General features: G+C 36.3%; 3 protein-coding genes across 4 annotated transcripts; 2 read left to right on the forward strand and 1 right to left on the reverse strand.

The window, feature by feature from the left end:
- Positions 1-210: 210 nt before the first annotated feature.
- Positions 211-2,280, forward strand: LOC111453623 (putative H/ACA ribonucleoprotein complex subunit 1-like protein 1). Its single transcript, XM_023094789.1, has 4 exons — positions 211-452; positions 807-955; positions 1,047-1,162; positions 1,892-2,280. Exons 1-4 carry the CDS (start codon positions 302-304, stop codon positions 2,046-2,048), a joined length of 573 nt encoding a protein of 190 aa, XP_022950557.1. The 5' UTR covers positions 211-301; the 3' UTR covers positions 2,049-2,280.
- An 84-nt stretch (positions 2,281-2,364) lies between these two features.
- On the reverse strand, positions 2,365-5,131 carry LOC111453621 (glutamate dehydrogenase 1). Of its 2 annotated transcripts, none has more exons than XM_023094786.1 (9): positions 4,975-5,131; positions 4,536-4,672; positions 4,276-4,389; positions 3,952-4,173; positions 3,772-3,846; positions 3,575-3,691; positions 3,152-3,478; positions 2,987-3,073; positions 2,365-2,882 (listed from the first exon to the last, which is right to left on the reverse strand). In XM_023094786.1, the coding sequence occupies exons 2-9, from the start codon at positions 4,641-4,643 to the stop codon at positions 2,697-2,699; spliced, it is 1,236 nt and encodes a 411-aa protein (XP_022950554.1). In that variant the 5' UTR covers positions 4,644-4,672; positions 4,975-5,131; the 3' UTR covers positions 2,365-2,696. The 2 variants fall into 2 exon arrangements, with proteins under 2 accessions (XP_022950554.1, XP_022950555.1); XM_023094787.1 differs by having other exon boundaries at positions 4,536-4,677; positions 4,975-5,128.
- A 7,425-nt stretch (positions 5,132-12,556) lies between these two features.
- On the forward strand, positions 12,557-14,273 carry LOC111453622 (spermidine hydroxycinnamoyl transferase-like). The gene is made up of 2 exons (XM_023094788.1): positions 12,557-13,225; positions 13,533-14,273. The coding sequence occupies exons 1-2, from the start codon at positions 12,563-12,565 to the stop codon at positions 14,235-14,237; spliced, it is 1,368 nt and encodes a 455-aa protein (XP_022950556.1). The 5' UTR covers positions 12,557-12,562; the 3' UTR covers positions 14,238-14,273.

A 14,273-nucleotide genomic window follows, 5' to 3' on the forward strand; every position in this document is an offset into this window, starting at 1 on the left:
CACATAATTAAATACAAATTTTTTATTTATAAATTTAATATAAAAGATTTATTAAAATTATTTTAAAACAAATTTCAAATTTACAATATTAATTAAAACTGACTTGATAGAGTATTTTTGATAATTTATTTAAAAAAATAAGGAAAAGATAAGGAAAAAGGAAAAGGAAAGAGAAGAAGGGGTCAACTTCACACCTATATAAACCCTAAAAACCCCGGTAAACCCTAACCGAGATTTTGAAGCGACCCTCCTCCGATTATTAAGAAAAGCTCTCTCGTTTTCTCATAGCTGCAGTAGAAGAATGCGGCCACCAAGAGGCGGCGGTGGCTTCCGGGGAGGCCGTGACGGTGGTTTCGGTGGTAGAGGAGGCGGCCGTGGCAGGGGAGGTGGCCGCTTTGGTGGTCGTGGCGGCGGAGGTTTTCGTGATGAGGGTCCTCCGTCTGAAGTCGTTGGTTCGTATCTCCCATTACTTCTTCAATTATTCACTGATTTGGGTTTTCCTTCATCTTTTTCTTCTTTGCTACTAGGATATTTTCTGTAGGTGTTTAATGAAATAGTTTTAGTTACAATGCGATGCTCCCTTGGACTCCTTTGGACTATTTAGAATGTTACTGGTATTTTCGTTTGTATAATCGGCATAAACAATGGATTTTGCTTCTGAAACTTTCCTTTTTCTTTAGCAATTTAAATTTGAATACACACAATTTATGTCTATTTTTCTCTAGGATTGTTTTGTTACATTTACTCCCTGTTTTCCCTACTTTGTTCTATTTTATTTATCACTACGTTGATTTTTTCTGTTACAGAGGTTTCTTCTTTCCTTCATGCATGTGAGGGAGATGCAGTCACAAAGCTCACAAATGAGAAGATTCCTTTCTTTAATGCCCCTATCTATCTTCAGAATAAGACACAGATAGGTAAAGTTGATGAGATTTTCGGCCCCATCAATGAATCCGTGAGTCCACTGGCCTTGATTTTGTTAGTTGTTTAGTTTTGGATACAGTTTAGATATATGATAAATCATTGTTTCTTAAACCTGATTGCAGTATTTCTCGATCAAAATGATGGAAGGAATCGTCGCCACCTCATATTCTTCTGGGGATAAATTTTATATTGATCCAGCTAAACTTTTACCTCTCGCTAGATTCCTCCCACAGCCCAAGTACGTAATCCATCTCTCCCCCCACCTCCAATGAGGTCTTTTTTTCAAGTGATTGCTTATGTCCGTATGTATTGAGTGGTTTTAGAAAACGTAGTTTTATGTCTTGACTGCACGACTAACGTTTTTTGTTCGGTAGTAAGGCTTGGATATAAATTCAGATTAACATGGTATTTATGTTTGATTGTAATGAATCTTGAATGAAGATGGGTGATTAAGTGAAAGATTCTATTATAGTTGAAATTTGGGCATCCAGACTGAGTAAAATCACGAGTGACTGAAAATAGGGTTGCTAAGTTCATGACAGTTTGTTTTATTTTATTTGTTGTTTTAAATTGTGTGTTTAATTCCTAGTTCCTCTATATGATTCCAAATTTTCATAATCCAAACGAACAACATAGCTTCCTATTATGTGGTCTGATGCGTCTATTTCTTATTTCTTCATTGTGCTGCTGTTAGTCTTCAGTGGATTGTGTACATGAGATAAACAATTTAGTTTTGCTTCGACTTTACCACGCTGGATGCGTCTGTGATTTGCCCTTATTGGCTCCTTTTTCTATTCAGTATCCAAATATTGGTAGTCGATCACTATTCATCTAATATGTTTCAAACCGATAGATGGTTTCATAACTTTTTTTAAATTGAAAGAATCAAAGAACTACTAAGCAATGCTTCACAGTCTGTGTTAGATTCTGTATAGAAATAACTCATTATGTCTGTTCATTATTTCAGGGGACAGTTTGCTGCTAGAGGTGGAGGTCGTGGTGGGGGCAGAGGTGGCCGTGGGGCTGGTGGCTTTCGTGGAAGGGGCGGTCCAAGAGGTGGCAGAGGTGGCCCTCCAAGAGGTGGTGGCCGTGGTGGTGGCTTTAGGGGTAGAGGAAGATACTAAATTAGCATTATGTAATACTATAATTTTATCAATTTTCCATTTGCAATGTCATTTTGGGAAGCGTTTGCTAGAGTCTTTTGTTTGTACTGTATTTTGTTTGGAATTCAACTTCTCTTTATTGAAGCTACTACCTAATTTAATTCTACCGCTAATTTTAATGTCTTACTAATCAGTGCAAATGAAATTTTCTAGTCTGTGTCTCAATATAATATAGATTGAGTTCGTGGATTATGAAATTTTGATGTCGTTTTTCTCTTATTGCTGAATTTCTTAGTGCTGCGTGTTTTGGACAGAAGAAAGATGACTATTGTCCATATAGTTCTACAGTACTGTTTGAAAACTGTTCTCATTTCTTTTACTGTCAAGAAGTTGGTAAGCCAAGTGAATGGCTGAAGCCTAGAGAGGACTCCTCTCATCCGAAATCAATCCTTAAATCTCCTATCAATAGGTATCAGGAGGAAGCAAAACTACGCCATTTATTTGGCATTTTTTAGAGCTGAGATGGTAGTTCTTGCATGCTTGTCCAATAAAAGTAACTAACGCTATGAAAAAGTGGTCGTTGTATGCAGGACAGCAGGAAAGGAAGCAGCACTAAGGTGAGGGAGTGGAGCATCTCCCCATTTATTCAGACCTAAGAGAAGCAGTTGCTTAGGCTTCCCAACCCCTCAACACAGTGGCTCTGGCGACTCGGTTGACTCCAAGTGTAAAAGCTCCCATGCGGAGGTCACAATTATGGGTCTTGCACATCTCCTTCACATCTTTGAAGCCCTTCGTCATGTAAGTCTTCAGCTCATTATTTACCTTCTCTTCCTCCCACATGAAACCTTGGATGTTCTGTATTTGAATTGTTTGTTTCAATTGAGTTATATATCATATGTGTGTATCTGTTGTCTCTTTCTGAAAGGAGTTAGTGAATGAATGAACAAAAGGGCTGGTACCTGAACCCACTCGAAGTAGCTAACTGTAACTCCCCCTGAATTTGCATAAATATCTGGTAGAATAACAACTCCTTTTCTTGCTAATATCTACAGATGACAAAAGATTATGCATTTCTAGTTTTTGGTACTATGTTCATTTAGCTTGATGTTCATTTATGTGCTCACCTCATCGGCCTCTGGGTCTGCTGGGTGATTGGCTGCTTCTATTATGAACTTAGCTTTGATTTCATTGGCATTTTCCTTGTTGATGACGCCTCCAAGGGCTGCTGGTATCAATATGTCACAGTCTTCAACCAAAATAGACTGGGGATCAATTGGATTTCCCCCATCAAAACCTTTCACACCTTTGTGTTCTTTTGCATATTTTAGTAAGCTTGGAATATCTATCCCATTGTCATTCTTTATTGCTCCTGTCACATCGCTTATTGCTACGATCTTTCCTCCATTTTCATTGATCAGTCGTGCTGCCCACGACCCCACATTGCCGAAACCCTAACATAGCAGCCCGTATTTTTACTTAGCATGTTGTAGTATATATGAAGGTTAGCTTGAACGAGAAATTGTAGCAGAAAGGTAAAAAAAGTGTGCCTGAATGACAAATCTTTGACCAGATATGCTCTTTCCATACTCATTTAATAAGGCCTCTGTTGCATACAACACGCCTCGCCCTGTTGCTGCATCTCTGCCCAGAGATCCACCCAGATCCTAGTTTGGTGATAGTCAACTTTGATTAGTTGCTTTAATAGTAATCTATGAAGCTGAGTTGAGCCTTATAAGTCACTTACGATAGGTTTCCCTGTTACGATCGCTGGTGAGTAGCCATGAAACTTGGAATACTCATCTAGGATCCATGCCATTGTCTGTTGAAATCAACACACACAATTAGGAGGGAGGAAAGTTGAAACTTGAACAGTAAAATAATGCAACTACTAGAAACTAAGTTTGATTGTGTATATGTAGTCAACCTGTGGACCCGTTCCCATATCTGGTGCTGGAACATCAGTGTGGACACCAACAAGATCATGTATCTTTTGAGTGAAAACTCTGGTAAGACGTTCCAGCTCCGATAGACTTAATTCTCCAGGATCACATCCTATCCCGCCCTTCGCTCCACCGTATGGTATATTTGCGACCGCTGTCTTCCACGTCATCAATTGTGCCAAAGCATTTACCTCATCAGGGTCAACCTGCATTGGAGAGTAGACCATGAGCAAAATGCAAGGAATGAGCCTTTGAAACTTAGATTATTGTAGAAAAGGGACTCTAAGATAATAAGAAAAACTACCAACCTCTGGGTGATATCTGATCCCTCCCTTCATGGGGCCTCTTGCATTGTCATGCTGGACCCTGAAACCAACAAAGGATGCCAATGTGCCATTATCTTTGGGTATGGTACACTCAACCTGTCATATTCAGAAGAGTTTTAGCAGAAACTATAGACTATTATTGTTCAAGATATGAACTCTCGAAAAGAAAACCAAGGATCTATAAAAGCATCCATCCCAATTGAAACAAATATATTGAATAGAAGAAATGAGAAGAACCAAGCCTTGATTTCTCTAAATGGAATGAGCAAGCTCTTTTCGAGCTTTGAGTCGAGACCGAGAAGTCTAGCAGCAAGCTTGAAGTTTCTGTTTGTTGCTGCTAGTGCGTTCATGGTCGTATTCTCGAAAGAGTAATCCGCAGCTTCTCTGTATAACAACAACAAACCACTCAGTGGAATGGAATCTTTGACTTCATAGCAAAATGAAAAAAGAAAAGAACAAAAAAGATAAAGAAGAATATTGAGACTAGGAAAAATACTTTATTAAAGTATTAAAACAGAGTGAAAGCTAAGAGATCAGAAATATGGATGAAGATTATTCTTCTTCTAATATTAAATGCTCTCCATTTGAGAACAGAGAAACCTTAGGCTATTTGTTTACTCATATTTGAATGGAAACTCTGTGTTATCTCCATTTGAGAACAGAGAGAGAGAGAGAGCTGACCTGAGTGTTATCTCCAAGAAAAACAAACACAGTGGGATTTGAGTTATTTAGCTTTAGAGATAGGGAGAGACAAAAATGGAAGAGCTGAAGCTAAGCCTACACAGAAAGGAAATGTGCTGGAAAAAGGTGAAATACAGAAGAAGATCAGAACAGTGGGTTTTGATGAACTATGAACTACCCTCCTAGGTATCCATTTATAAACACCAAAACCCAACACGAACACGACAAGTGGAAGAATCAGATTCCAATCCCCAAAAGAATTATCCTTCTACTCCACCAATCTCTGCCAAATCCATATCAAATTGCAGAGAGCCAATATGCAGATTTTGAGTGAAGAGAATGTGAATATGAGAATATAAGGCATATAACGCAAACTCACACGCCCATTTGCCACTCTTCACTCACTCACAGCCTTTCTTTCTCTTTTTCTTTCTATAGCTTAGTGAGTGAGTTCCAAATCAGATTCCCTCTATTATGCTCTTTCTGCTCTTGTGATGCTCATTTCTAGCTTGCTCATGTGATTATGATTGGTTTTTTAAAGACATTTACCACTTTCTCTCACTTCTGTCTCAATTAGATGCATCTTCTTCGCTTGCTTTTTGTTTATGATGCAGTGAACATTATGTCTGACTCATTGAAATGATTGTTATTACATCTGCATATTAGTATGATATTGTATTTTCTTTCGACTCAAGGAACTATATAGTTTCGAGCTTGCGTTTGTATCATGATTATTGAAGCATCGTTCAGCTGAGGACTTTTAGTGACAAAAGGAGGAACAAGCTTAGTTACGAGGTGATAGGGACAAAGATACTTATAAAACTAAACATGCATTATTCTATAAATATTTTGATGCATAAATTGGTTATCTGAATATAGACGGATTTTACCTACGAGATTAAACGTTGTGTCCTTAGGATTTGTGATCATATGAATAAACGAGTTTTATCTGCAAGAATTTTGGGATTGATTAAGCATTTTGGTGACAAGCTAAGAGGTATAGGTTTGGTATTGTAGGGACTCGACTATTGTGAGCAAGACTTGGGGCTTTCTTCTCAATTGATTATCATATTGTCTTCTCTAAGTCAATATCGATTTAACTGTAAACTCCTGAACACGGGATCTAATCCTCTACAAAAAGTAAGAATTGCTTATTTTGATCAATTAAAAGTGGAAAATAGGGTTGCTCCCGCAATAAAACTAAGATAAAGTTACGCAAAATGATCTTGATTCAAAATAAATTCACGAGGAAGTGAAATTTCTTTGGACCTAACTTGCAAGAAATTTTGCCATCTCTAATAATAAAGTGGATGATATTATTGAGTTGAGTTGATTTTCATATCTATGGGTGATAGATGTTGGAATAAGTTCCATTCGAGTAGATAGATATCCCATCCCAAAAGGCTGCACAAAAGAATAAGAATATGTTCATCAGTTGCCTTGTCCAATGTGGCCCGTCTTTTAACTTTATTACATAGTTCGTTCTTTTGCATTTTTTCTTAATAAGGTTCGAGTATTATAAGTGTTTAAGAAGGATATCAGGTGCTTTTAAACGTAAAATTAAATCGTTAAAGATCAAATAAGCACTATATACGATCGAAAACAAATCAATTTTCACTTAATGAATTGAACCAGACGGAAAACTATATTCTTTTAGATAAGGACTTAGAATATCATACCATAATATTTTGTACATTCGAGATCATAATCCACTATGATCCAAAATGTTAGACCAAAATTCACTATCTTCCTTTTGTACGGTGTTAAATTTTTGTACTCGAATACCTACCTGATCACAAATTTAGTTTCTAAATTTTGGTTTGTATTTATTTAGTAGAGGTGTTCGTGGGTTGAGTTAGGCCAGGTTGGATCATTTTCTATACTTAATTTAATTGTTCGGGAGGTATTCAAGTACAAAAATTTAATAAGGATTGTGTTACTTAACAATAAATTTGAGTAAGTTTAATCAACTAAATCTCATTTAAGTAAACTCGTGAACCAATCCAATCCATAAAACTTTCATTTATTTGAATCAAACTCAATTCAAATAAGTTTATAACTCAACTGAAACGGGCCATTTGGTCTCGAAACTTGACACCTATCACATATACAATCAAAAGCTTTAAAGATATTTATGAACTATGATTTTTGGGTTCTCGGGTATTTATCGTTTATTGACTACTTGGTTTTCTTTTTTAAATGTCCGGAGTACTCGATTTGTTTTCTTTGTGATTATGTATTGGAATGGTGTGTGAGAATCGTACGTAGTCATTTCAAATTTTCTTCTCGAAGTACGCATGTAGGATTGAGTTGGACATGATTGCTTATGATATGTTTGAACGGTTGGGATAAAAAAAATTTATGACTAATATCATGAACCATGATTTACGGTCTCTCTATGATAAAACGGGTATGTTAGAAAATGATAAATAATCATGATTTCTTGCATTATTAGAAGATGACGTATGAAAAATTACATCTTTAAGTAAGTCCTTAATGAATGAATAATAGATACTGCATTGAGCAAGAGAAGTCATGAATATGATACAACTTTAGATCGCCTTTACTACACCGGGTGCTAAAACTTATAATTAGTATCACGTGGTTGTCGTGTGGGGACAGGTGGGGGACTGGTCAACTCATCCCGATTGAAAAGGGTCCATATGATATTGCCGAGAGATGGAGTAACTCCCAATGATTTATATTTAGTGTGGAGACTATTCGGGATATATTGACAGGGATTAATAGGGGTCCACATTCATAACTAGCTTGACTAGAAGTTGATATTGATAGGATAATACTTCGAGATTGATTATGTTAGAGGTATCATGTGTGAAAATGGGCACGAGATCTCCAACAATCCTCGGGTTGAAAACTGGTCCATAAAGGACATGAGACCACATAGATGCGTAATAGTTGATGGATGTATACAACTCCAATGAGATTAAGGTTCCACTTGGGCCCGACTATGAGGAACTAGACTAGGTGAAACGAGAAAAGACCCTAAAAGGGTAAGACGTTCAAGAATCTCAAACAAAATTTTGATGGGTATATGTGCTCGATAAACAGAATGATGAGATATCACTATAAAATGAGGAACCCGATTGAGCCAAACTATAAGGAACTATAGGAAATAGACTCGGTGTGTGATGTCTCACATGGGTTGGGAAGGAGAACAAACCACCATTTATAAAGGTGTGAAAACTTTTCACGTGTTTTAAATCCTTGAGGGGAAGCCCGAAAGGGAAAGGCCACGAAAGGGAAAGCCCAACGAGGACAATATCTGCTAGCAGTGGATTTGGGGCGTTACAAATGGTATTAGAGCCAGACATCGGACAATGTGCCAGCCTTCTCGCTATTCCCCGAAGGGGGGTAGACACGAGACGGTATGTCAGTAAGGACGCTGGGCTCCAAAGGGGGGTGGATTTGGGGGCAGTCCCGTTGAACACAACTCTCTGTGGGAAACACCCAGCACACTTTATTAAGATCAATCGAGGAGAGATTTACAAAACACTCTATAGAAACTACTACTTTATTGCTCGAGATTTCTTGGGAGGATAAACTAAATAGGGTGGAGGTACACCGGATGCTAAGTAATCATTTCTTAAAATTTCTCAACATTTTTTTTTATTAAGTATCTAAATCATTTGACTAAATTTATTCCTAAAATCTCAATAGTTACTCATACAATAGTTGGGCTTAATGGGCTACTGATGATATTTTAACAGATCCCACGTTAATTGGAGGAAGGAAAGAGTGTCAGCGAGGACGCTGGGCTCCGAAGGGGTGGAAGCCCAAAAAGGAAAGCTCAAAGAGGACAATATCTCGCTGGGCCCCGAAGAGGGATGGAAGTCTTAAGGGGAAGCTCGAAAGGAAAAGCCCAAAGAGGACAATATCTACTAGTGGTGGATCTAGGCCGTTACACGGTGAATCAATGAAGACTCATATAGGGCGAGAACGTGAGATACCCAAAAATAGAGGTTTCGAAATCCTATAAAAGCATGTATAACTAGAGAACCTAGTCTCTGTCCTCACGTAGCGTACGAGACATACACTACAAGTACGTTACTTACTGAGTATTTTTATACTTCGACCTCTTCGATAATCACAACCTACCATCTTATATTATAATTTATTGCATGATTAAATCATTCATTATTTTTCAATCTTTAATAATATACACTAACTATATCTTCCAAGCCATGTGGAGTCCCCTTAAAATACCTTTTATTTATTTTATTTTATCTTAAGGGAAATTAAGTCATCTTAATTTTGGATTTTACCAAGCTAATAAATAAAAAAATAAATTAAATTAATTTTTTTTTCTTTTTCTTGTGATACAACCAACTGCGTTCTTAATCGTTAATAGAGTCCTGACAATTCGTGACATATTTTCTAACCTGACTCGATCGACTAATTTAAAATATTGTACTCGATCAAAATTAACTTCACGAACACGTCAAATAAACAAAATTCAAAATACATGGAATAAATAAATAATAAGTATTTTTTTTTATTATTTTTTATACCTATACCAACTACTTTGAATAATAAATAATTATTTATTTTAGCTTTTAAATTTTTTTTATTATAATTATTGTTTTTTTTAAAATATATTTATTATAAAATAAATTCGTGGAGCATAGGCTGCCATTTAGCAAAATAATTGAGATGATGAGGCGGCTACGCAAGTTTTTTTTTTTTTTTTTTTTTTTTTTAATAATGAAAAGCCGAAACATTAAGAACAGAATCCAAACATGTTTTCTTGTTTAATAATAAAAAAAATCAAATTTTTTTTTGAATTATTATTATTGTTTTGGTATGTTTCATTGTCTTGTTATTAATTATTGCAATGTAAAGTCTTTTTCACCCAAAGGTCAATGTTGGAAAAGTTTGTTGCAAGAGATTCCGTTTCTTTATGATATTTTAATACCTAAATTTTAAAAATATTTCTTTTTTAAATGAATTTTTAAAAAAATAATAAAATCATCGAGAGCGTTCAAAACTTAAATATTTTAATAAAGTTATTTGTTAGTAGTCGAGTGTAAATTAATATACCGTCTAAGTTTAGTACACAAAAAACAAGACGGTATATTAGAAGAAATAAGACGGGTATTACTATTTTTTTAATTTGATGCGTTTTTTTCGCCGATATACTATTTTCTCTTTAAATAAAACAAAATATTATTATTATTTTCTTTAATTACTATGTCAAATTTCTCTTAATTTATAAGAAAAATTCAAATTTAAATTTCATAGAANATCTTATTGGGGTCCACAAAAATTCCGTTGTCATTCTAATAATATTTCGTGGACCCCAATAAAATAAATTAGTAAAATTAAAATTATTATTGTGTTTTATCTAAAAAAATATATTTCTAATTTTTTACTAATTTATTTTTAATATATATATATATATTATTTTTTATTTTTTTACTTTTAATAATGTTTTAAAAATATTCTTGAACCTTAAAATTTTTTATCAGTAATCTTCCAACTTTTTAAACGGTCTATTACACCTCATAAATAATTTTAAAAAAATTAATATTCATGAGTATTTTTTAAACCGGTACTAATGGTTTCTGTCCGTAATTATATTTTTAATTTTTTAAAGATGTTTAAATGTGTTTTTTAAATTTTTAAAAAGTTTAAGGTAGCATTTGTTGGATGATGAAAGTCCCAAATCCGCTAATTTAGGAAATGATCATGGGTTTATAAACAAAAAATATTCTCTTCATCCATTGGTACGAGGCCTTTTGGAGAAGCCCAAAGCAAAACCTTGAGAGCTTATGCTTAAAGTGGACAATATCATACCATTGTGGAGAGTCGTGTTCGTCTAACATGGTATCAGAGCCATGCCCTAAACTTAGTCGTGCTAATAGATTAGTAAATTCTCAAATGTCAAACACAGGACTCCAAAAAGAAAAAGGAGTCAAGTCTCCTCGAAGGTACGAAGGTAGTAAAAAATGACTAAGATTCCAAGGGAGTCGAGTCTCAATTAAGGGGAGGCGTGCTTTGTTCAAGGGGAGGTGTTGGATGATGAAAGTCTCACATCTGCTCATTTAGGGAATGATCATGGGTTTATAAACAAATAATATTCTCTCTATTGGTACGAGGCATTTTGGAGAAGCTCAAAGCAAAGCCACAATATCATACTATCGTGGAGAGTCGTGTTCGTCTAACCGAAAAGAATTAATTTTTTTTTATCGAAAACTAAAAGATATTTTTGAAAAATTAAAAAATGTAATATTTTTATTATACATTGTTAGTTTAGTTTTTAAATACTTTTTTAGTTGAATTAGAAAAAGATTATATATATATATATATTCTAATTCTTAATATTTTAGTGTTTTTTTTATTTGATTTTTCATGCTTAAAATTTTTAAATAATTGGTGATTTGTTTATTAATGGAGTTGGTGGAAATTCCTAAAACGGACAAAAACATATATTTAACAAAATAATAATAATAATTATAAAAATAATTACTATTTATAATTAAACGCCAAAATTGTTTTATAAGAGATATATAAACGTTTTCAATACTATAATCATGGAACGTGTCTAATGTCATTTAGCTAGATATTTTGTCGGAAATTTGAAATTGAAATTGATGTCATGGCTCACGTAGGTAGACTTGAATTTCAAAAGACAAAATCAGACTTTCGTTAAAGATAGATCGGTGACACCAATTTAAGCTAATTAGGTAAGTGGTCTTACTATCGGCTCGATCGGAAGACTTGTCTTATATATGACGACACGTGCCCAATGACCCTTACACGTGTCATTTATGCTTTATGTTATACGATGATGTGATGATGTTATATAATGATGTGTGACGTTGTATGATGATGTGATGATATTATATGATGATTTAATGATGTGATGATATTATATGATGATTTAATGATGTGATTATGTTATATGATGACGTGATGACGTTAAATGATGATGTGATGATGTTATATGATGACGTGATAACATTATATGATGATGTGATGATGTTATATGATGATCTAGTGACGTTAAATGATGATGTGATGATGTACACGATGTTGACATGATGATGATGCATGATAACAGGATGTTGTGAGACGAATGATGATGCAATGACTTAATATGAAGATGTTTCATATTAAGATGATGTAGCATGTATTAAATGTCACAATGCACTATGACAACGGGTTTTTAAAGACACAACCCTAGTTAATGTTAATGATGATAAATGTATGAACGTCAATGCGTGCACGTTACTTAGAGTAATATGTGAAAGATGTATAGGGTTGGGTCATAAAGATGATTTAATTCTGAAAATTATAGGGACCTCATGCATTTTGTGTGTTCATGTACATCGGGAAACTTTCCCATTTATGATCATGAGTACGGATGCGTACACTATGATGATGTTCATGCCTCTCATGACACTCATGACACTCCGGGTCTGGGTTCGGGTCGGTTGACCTTAAAATTTTAAATTTTTTTAAATGAATTAAATAGTAAAGAAACAATGGGAATCACCCTTAGAGCTAGCCACATCTCTATATATAGTGTAGAATTGAAGCTTGAAGTTTGTGTGCACTAAGACTATCAATGGCTTCCTTAACCGTTCATTCTTCCACCACCGTCTTCCCCGCCCACCCTACGCCCATTGCCACCCTCTCCTTCTCCGAGAGCGACCAAATCAAGCCATGGACTCACTCCCCCACCATCTATGTCTACCGATCCCCCGCTGTCCCCACCTCCGCCGTCGTCGACTCCTTGAAAAACTCCCTCTCCCAAATCCTCGTCCCTTACTACCCTCTCGTCGGCCGCCTCCACTGGATCGGTGGAGGCCGTCTTGAGCTTCATTGCTGCAGCGCCGGAGCTCAGCTCATTGAAGCCTCCTCTACCGCCACGCTCGACGATTATGGCGATTTCTCTCCCACTGATGCTCTTCGAGAGCTCGCTCCGAAAGTCGATTATAGTACTCCCATTGAGGAGCTGCCGGTGTTGTTGGTTCAGATGACGAGATTTAGCTGTGGTGGGATCGTGATCGGCATCGGCATTTCTCACATTCTTGTTGATGGGGTCTCGGCGATTACGTTTATCAACTCGTGGGCGAGTATCGCACGGAGGGAGAAGACGGTGGAGAGTATTGTGCAACCATTTCATGATCGGCGCATTTTGCAACCGCAGAAGCCGTTACGGCTGCCTAGGTTCGACCACCATGAATACAACAACCCGCCACTTCTTTTGGGTTGCTCGGATGCTAAGGTATGTGTATTAAATTCATAATTGTTGAATTTGACCCAGGTTAGAAATATGTCGAAACAAGTAAAAGAAGTAAAAGAAAAATTTACTGGGAGAGAGCTTTGGAACAAAGAAATCTTTAAGCAATTAGCTTATCAATTCTATTCTGGTATACGGCAAATAGTATACATATGAGTATTTACCGTGGAGAAAACACTTACTAGTTTCCTAAACTTTATTATTGAACCCTAACTTATTCCACCGATAAATTATTATTGATATTGAACTTTAGTGAACGGTTTAAGCTAATACATTCTAATATTCCCAACAGGAGGAGCGAAAGAAAGAATCCACCGTCACGTTGCTAAAACTTTCCAAAGAGCAAGTTGAAAAACTCAAAAAGAGAGCAAATTCTAACACAGTCACTCGACTCGACGAGGTACCATCACGACCATACACTCGGTACGAGTCTGTTGCAGGTCATATGTGGGTATGTGCATGCAAAGCTCGTAGCACCAACGACAACTCTCAACCGACGATGGTCCGTGTCGCTGTGGATGTACGACGACGACTTCGAACACCAATTCCCAACAACTTCACCGGAAACTCAACCCTAGTAGCCGTGACACCAAAGTGTCAATTCGACGATCTAATGTCTCAACCATTGAGCTACGCTGCTGGAAAGATTCGAGAAGGAACATGGAAGATCACGGACGAGTACGCGAGGTCGGCACTAGACTTCCTAGCAAGTCAAGAGGACATCAGCTGGGTTAGAACCTCGTACCACACAAAAGTTAAGGTTGAAGCTCCATTTTGGGGCAACCCCAATTTGTCTTTGGGAAGTTGGATGACGCTGCCGTTGTATGAGGCGGACTTCGGCTGGGGGCCGCCGTGTTATGTCGGGCCGGCGACATTGAATGCCGACGGGAAGTCGTTCATCATGCCGGCGCCGGACAACGACGGAGGGTTAGTTATAGCCGTACGGCTGCAGAAGAAGCACATGGATGATTTTAAGAGATTATTTTATGAAGATTGAGAGATTTTATTGTCGTTAATGAAATAAATTAAAACG

Source organism: Cucurbita moschata, unplaced genomic scaffold (genome assembly GCF_002738365.1).
Source record: "Cucurbita moschata cultivar Rifu unplaced genomic scaffold, Cmos_1.0 Cmo_Scf00015, whole genome shotgun sequence".
In the NCBI taxonomy this organism is placed as follows: Eukaryota; Viridiplantae; Streptophyta; class Magnoliopsida; order Cucurbitales; family Cucurbitaceae; genus Cucurbita; species Cucurbita moschata.

Bases quoted from the DNA above. Each gene is read 5' to 3' on its own strand.
- LOC111453621 (XM_023094786.1), bottom strand. From the start codon at position 4,643: ATGAACGCACTAGCAGCAACAAACAGAAACTTCAAGCTTGCTGCTAGA. The intron at 4,390-4,535 runs GCTTGGTTCTTC...TGAATATGACAG, and splicing joins TTCCATTTAGAGAAATCAAG to GTTGAGTGTACCATACCCAA. The intron at 2,883-2,986 runs GTACCAGCCCTT...ATTCAAATACAG, and splicing joins GCTACTTCGAGTGGGTTCAG to AACATCCAAGGTTTCATGTG.
- LOC111453622 (XM_023094788.1), top strand. From the start codon at position 12,563: ATGGCTTCCTTAACCGTTCATTCTTCCACCACCGTCTTCCCCGCCCAC. The intron at 13,226-13,532 runs GTATGTGTATTA...TATTCCCAACAG, and splicing joins TGGGTTGCTCGGATGCTAAG to GAGGAGCGAAAGAAAGAATC.
- LOC111453623 (XM_023094789.1), top strand. From the start codon at position 302: ATGCGGCCACCAAGAGGCGGCGGTGGCTTCCGGGGAGGCCGTGACGGT. The intron at 453-806 runs GTTCGTATCTCC...TTTCTGTTACAG, and splicing joins TCCTCCGTCTGAAGTCGTTG to AGGTTTCTTCTTTCCTTCAT. The intron at 1,163-1,891 runs GTACGTAATCCA...TCATTATTTCAG, and splicing joins AGATTCCTCCCACAGCCCAA to GGGACAGTTTGCTGCTAGAG.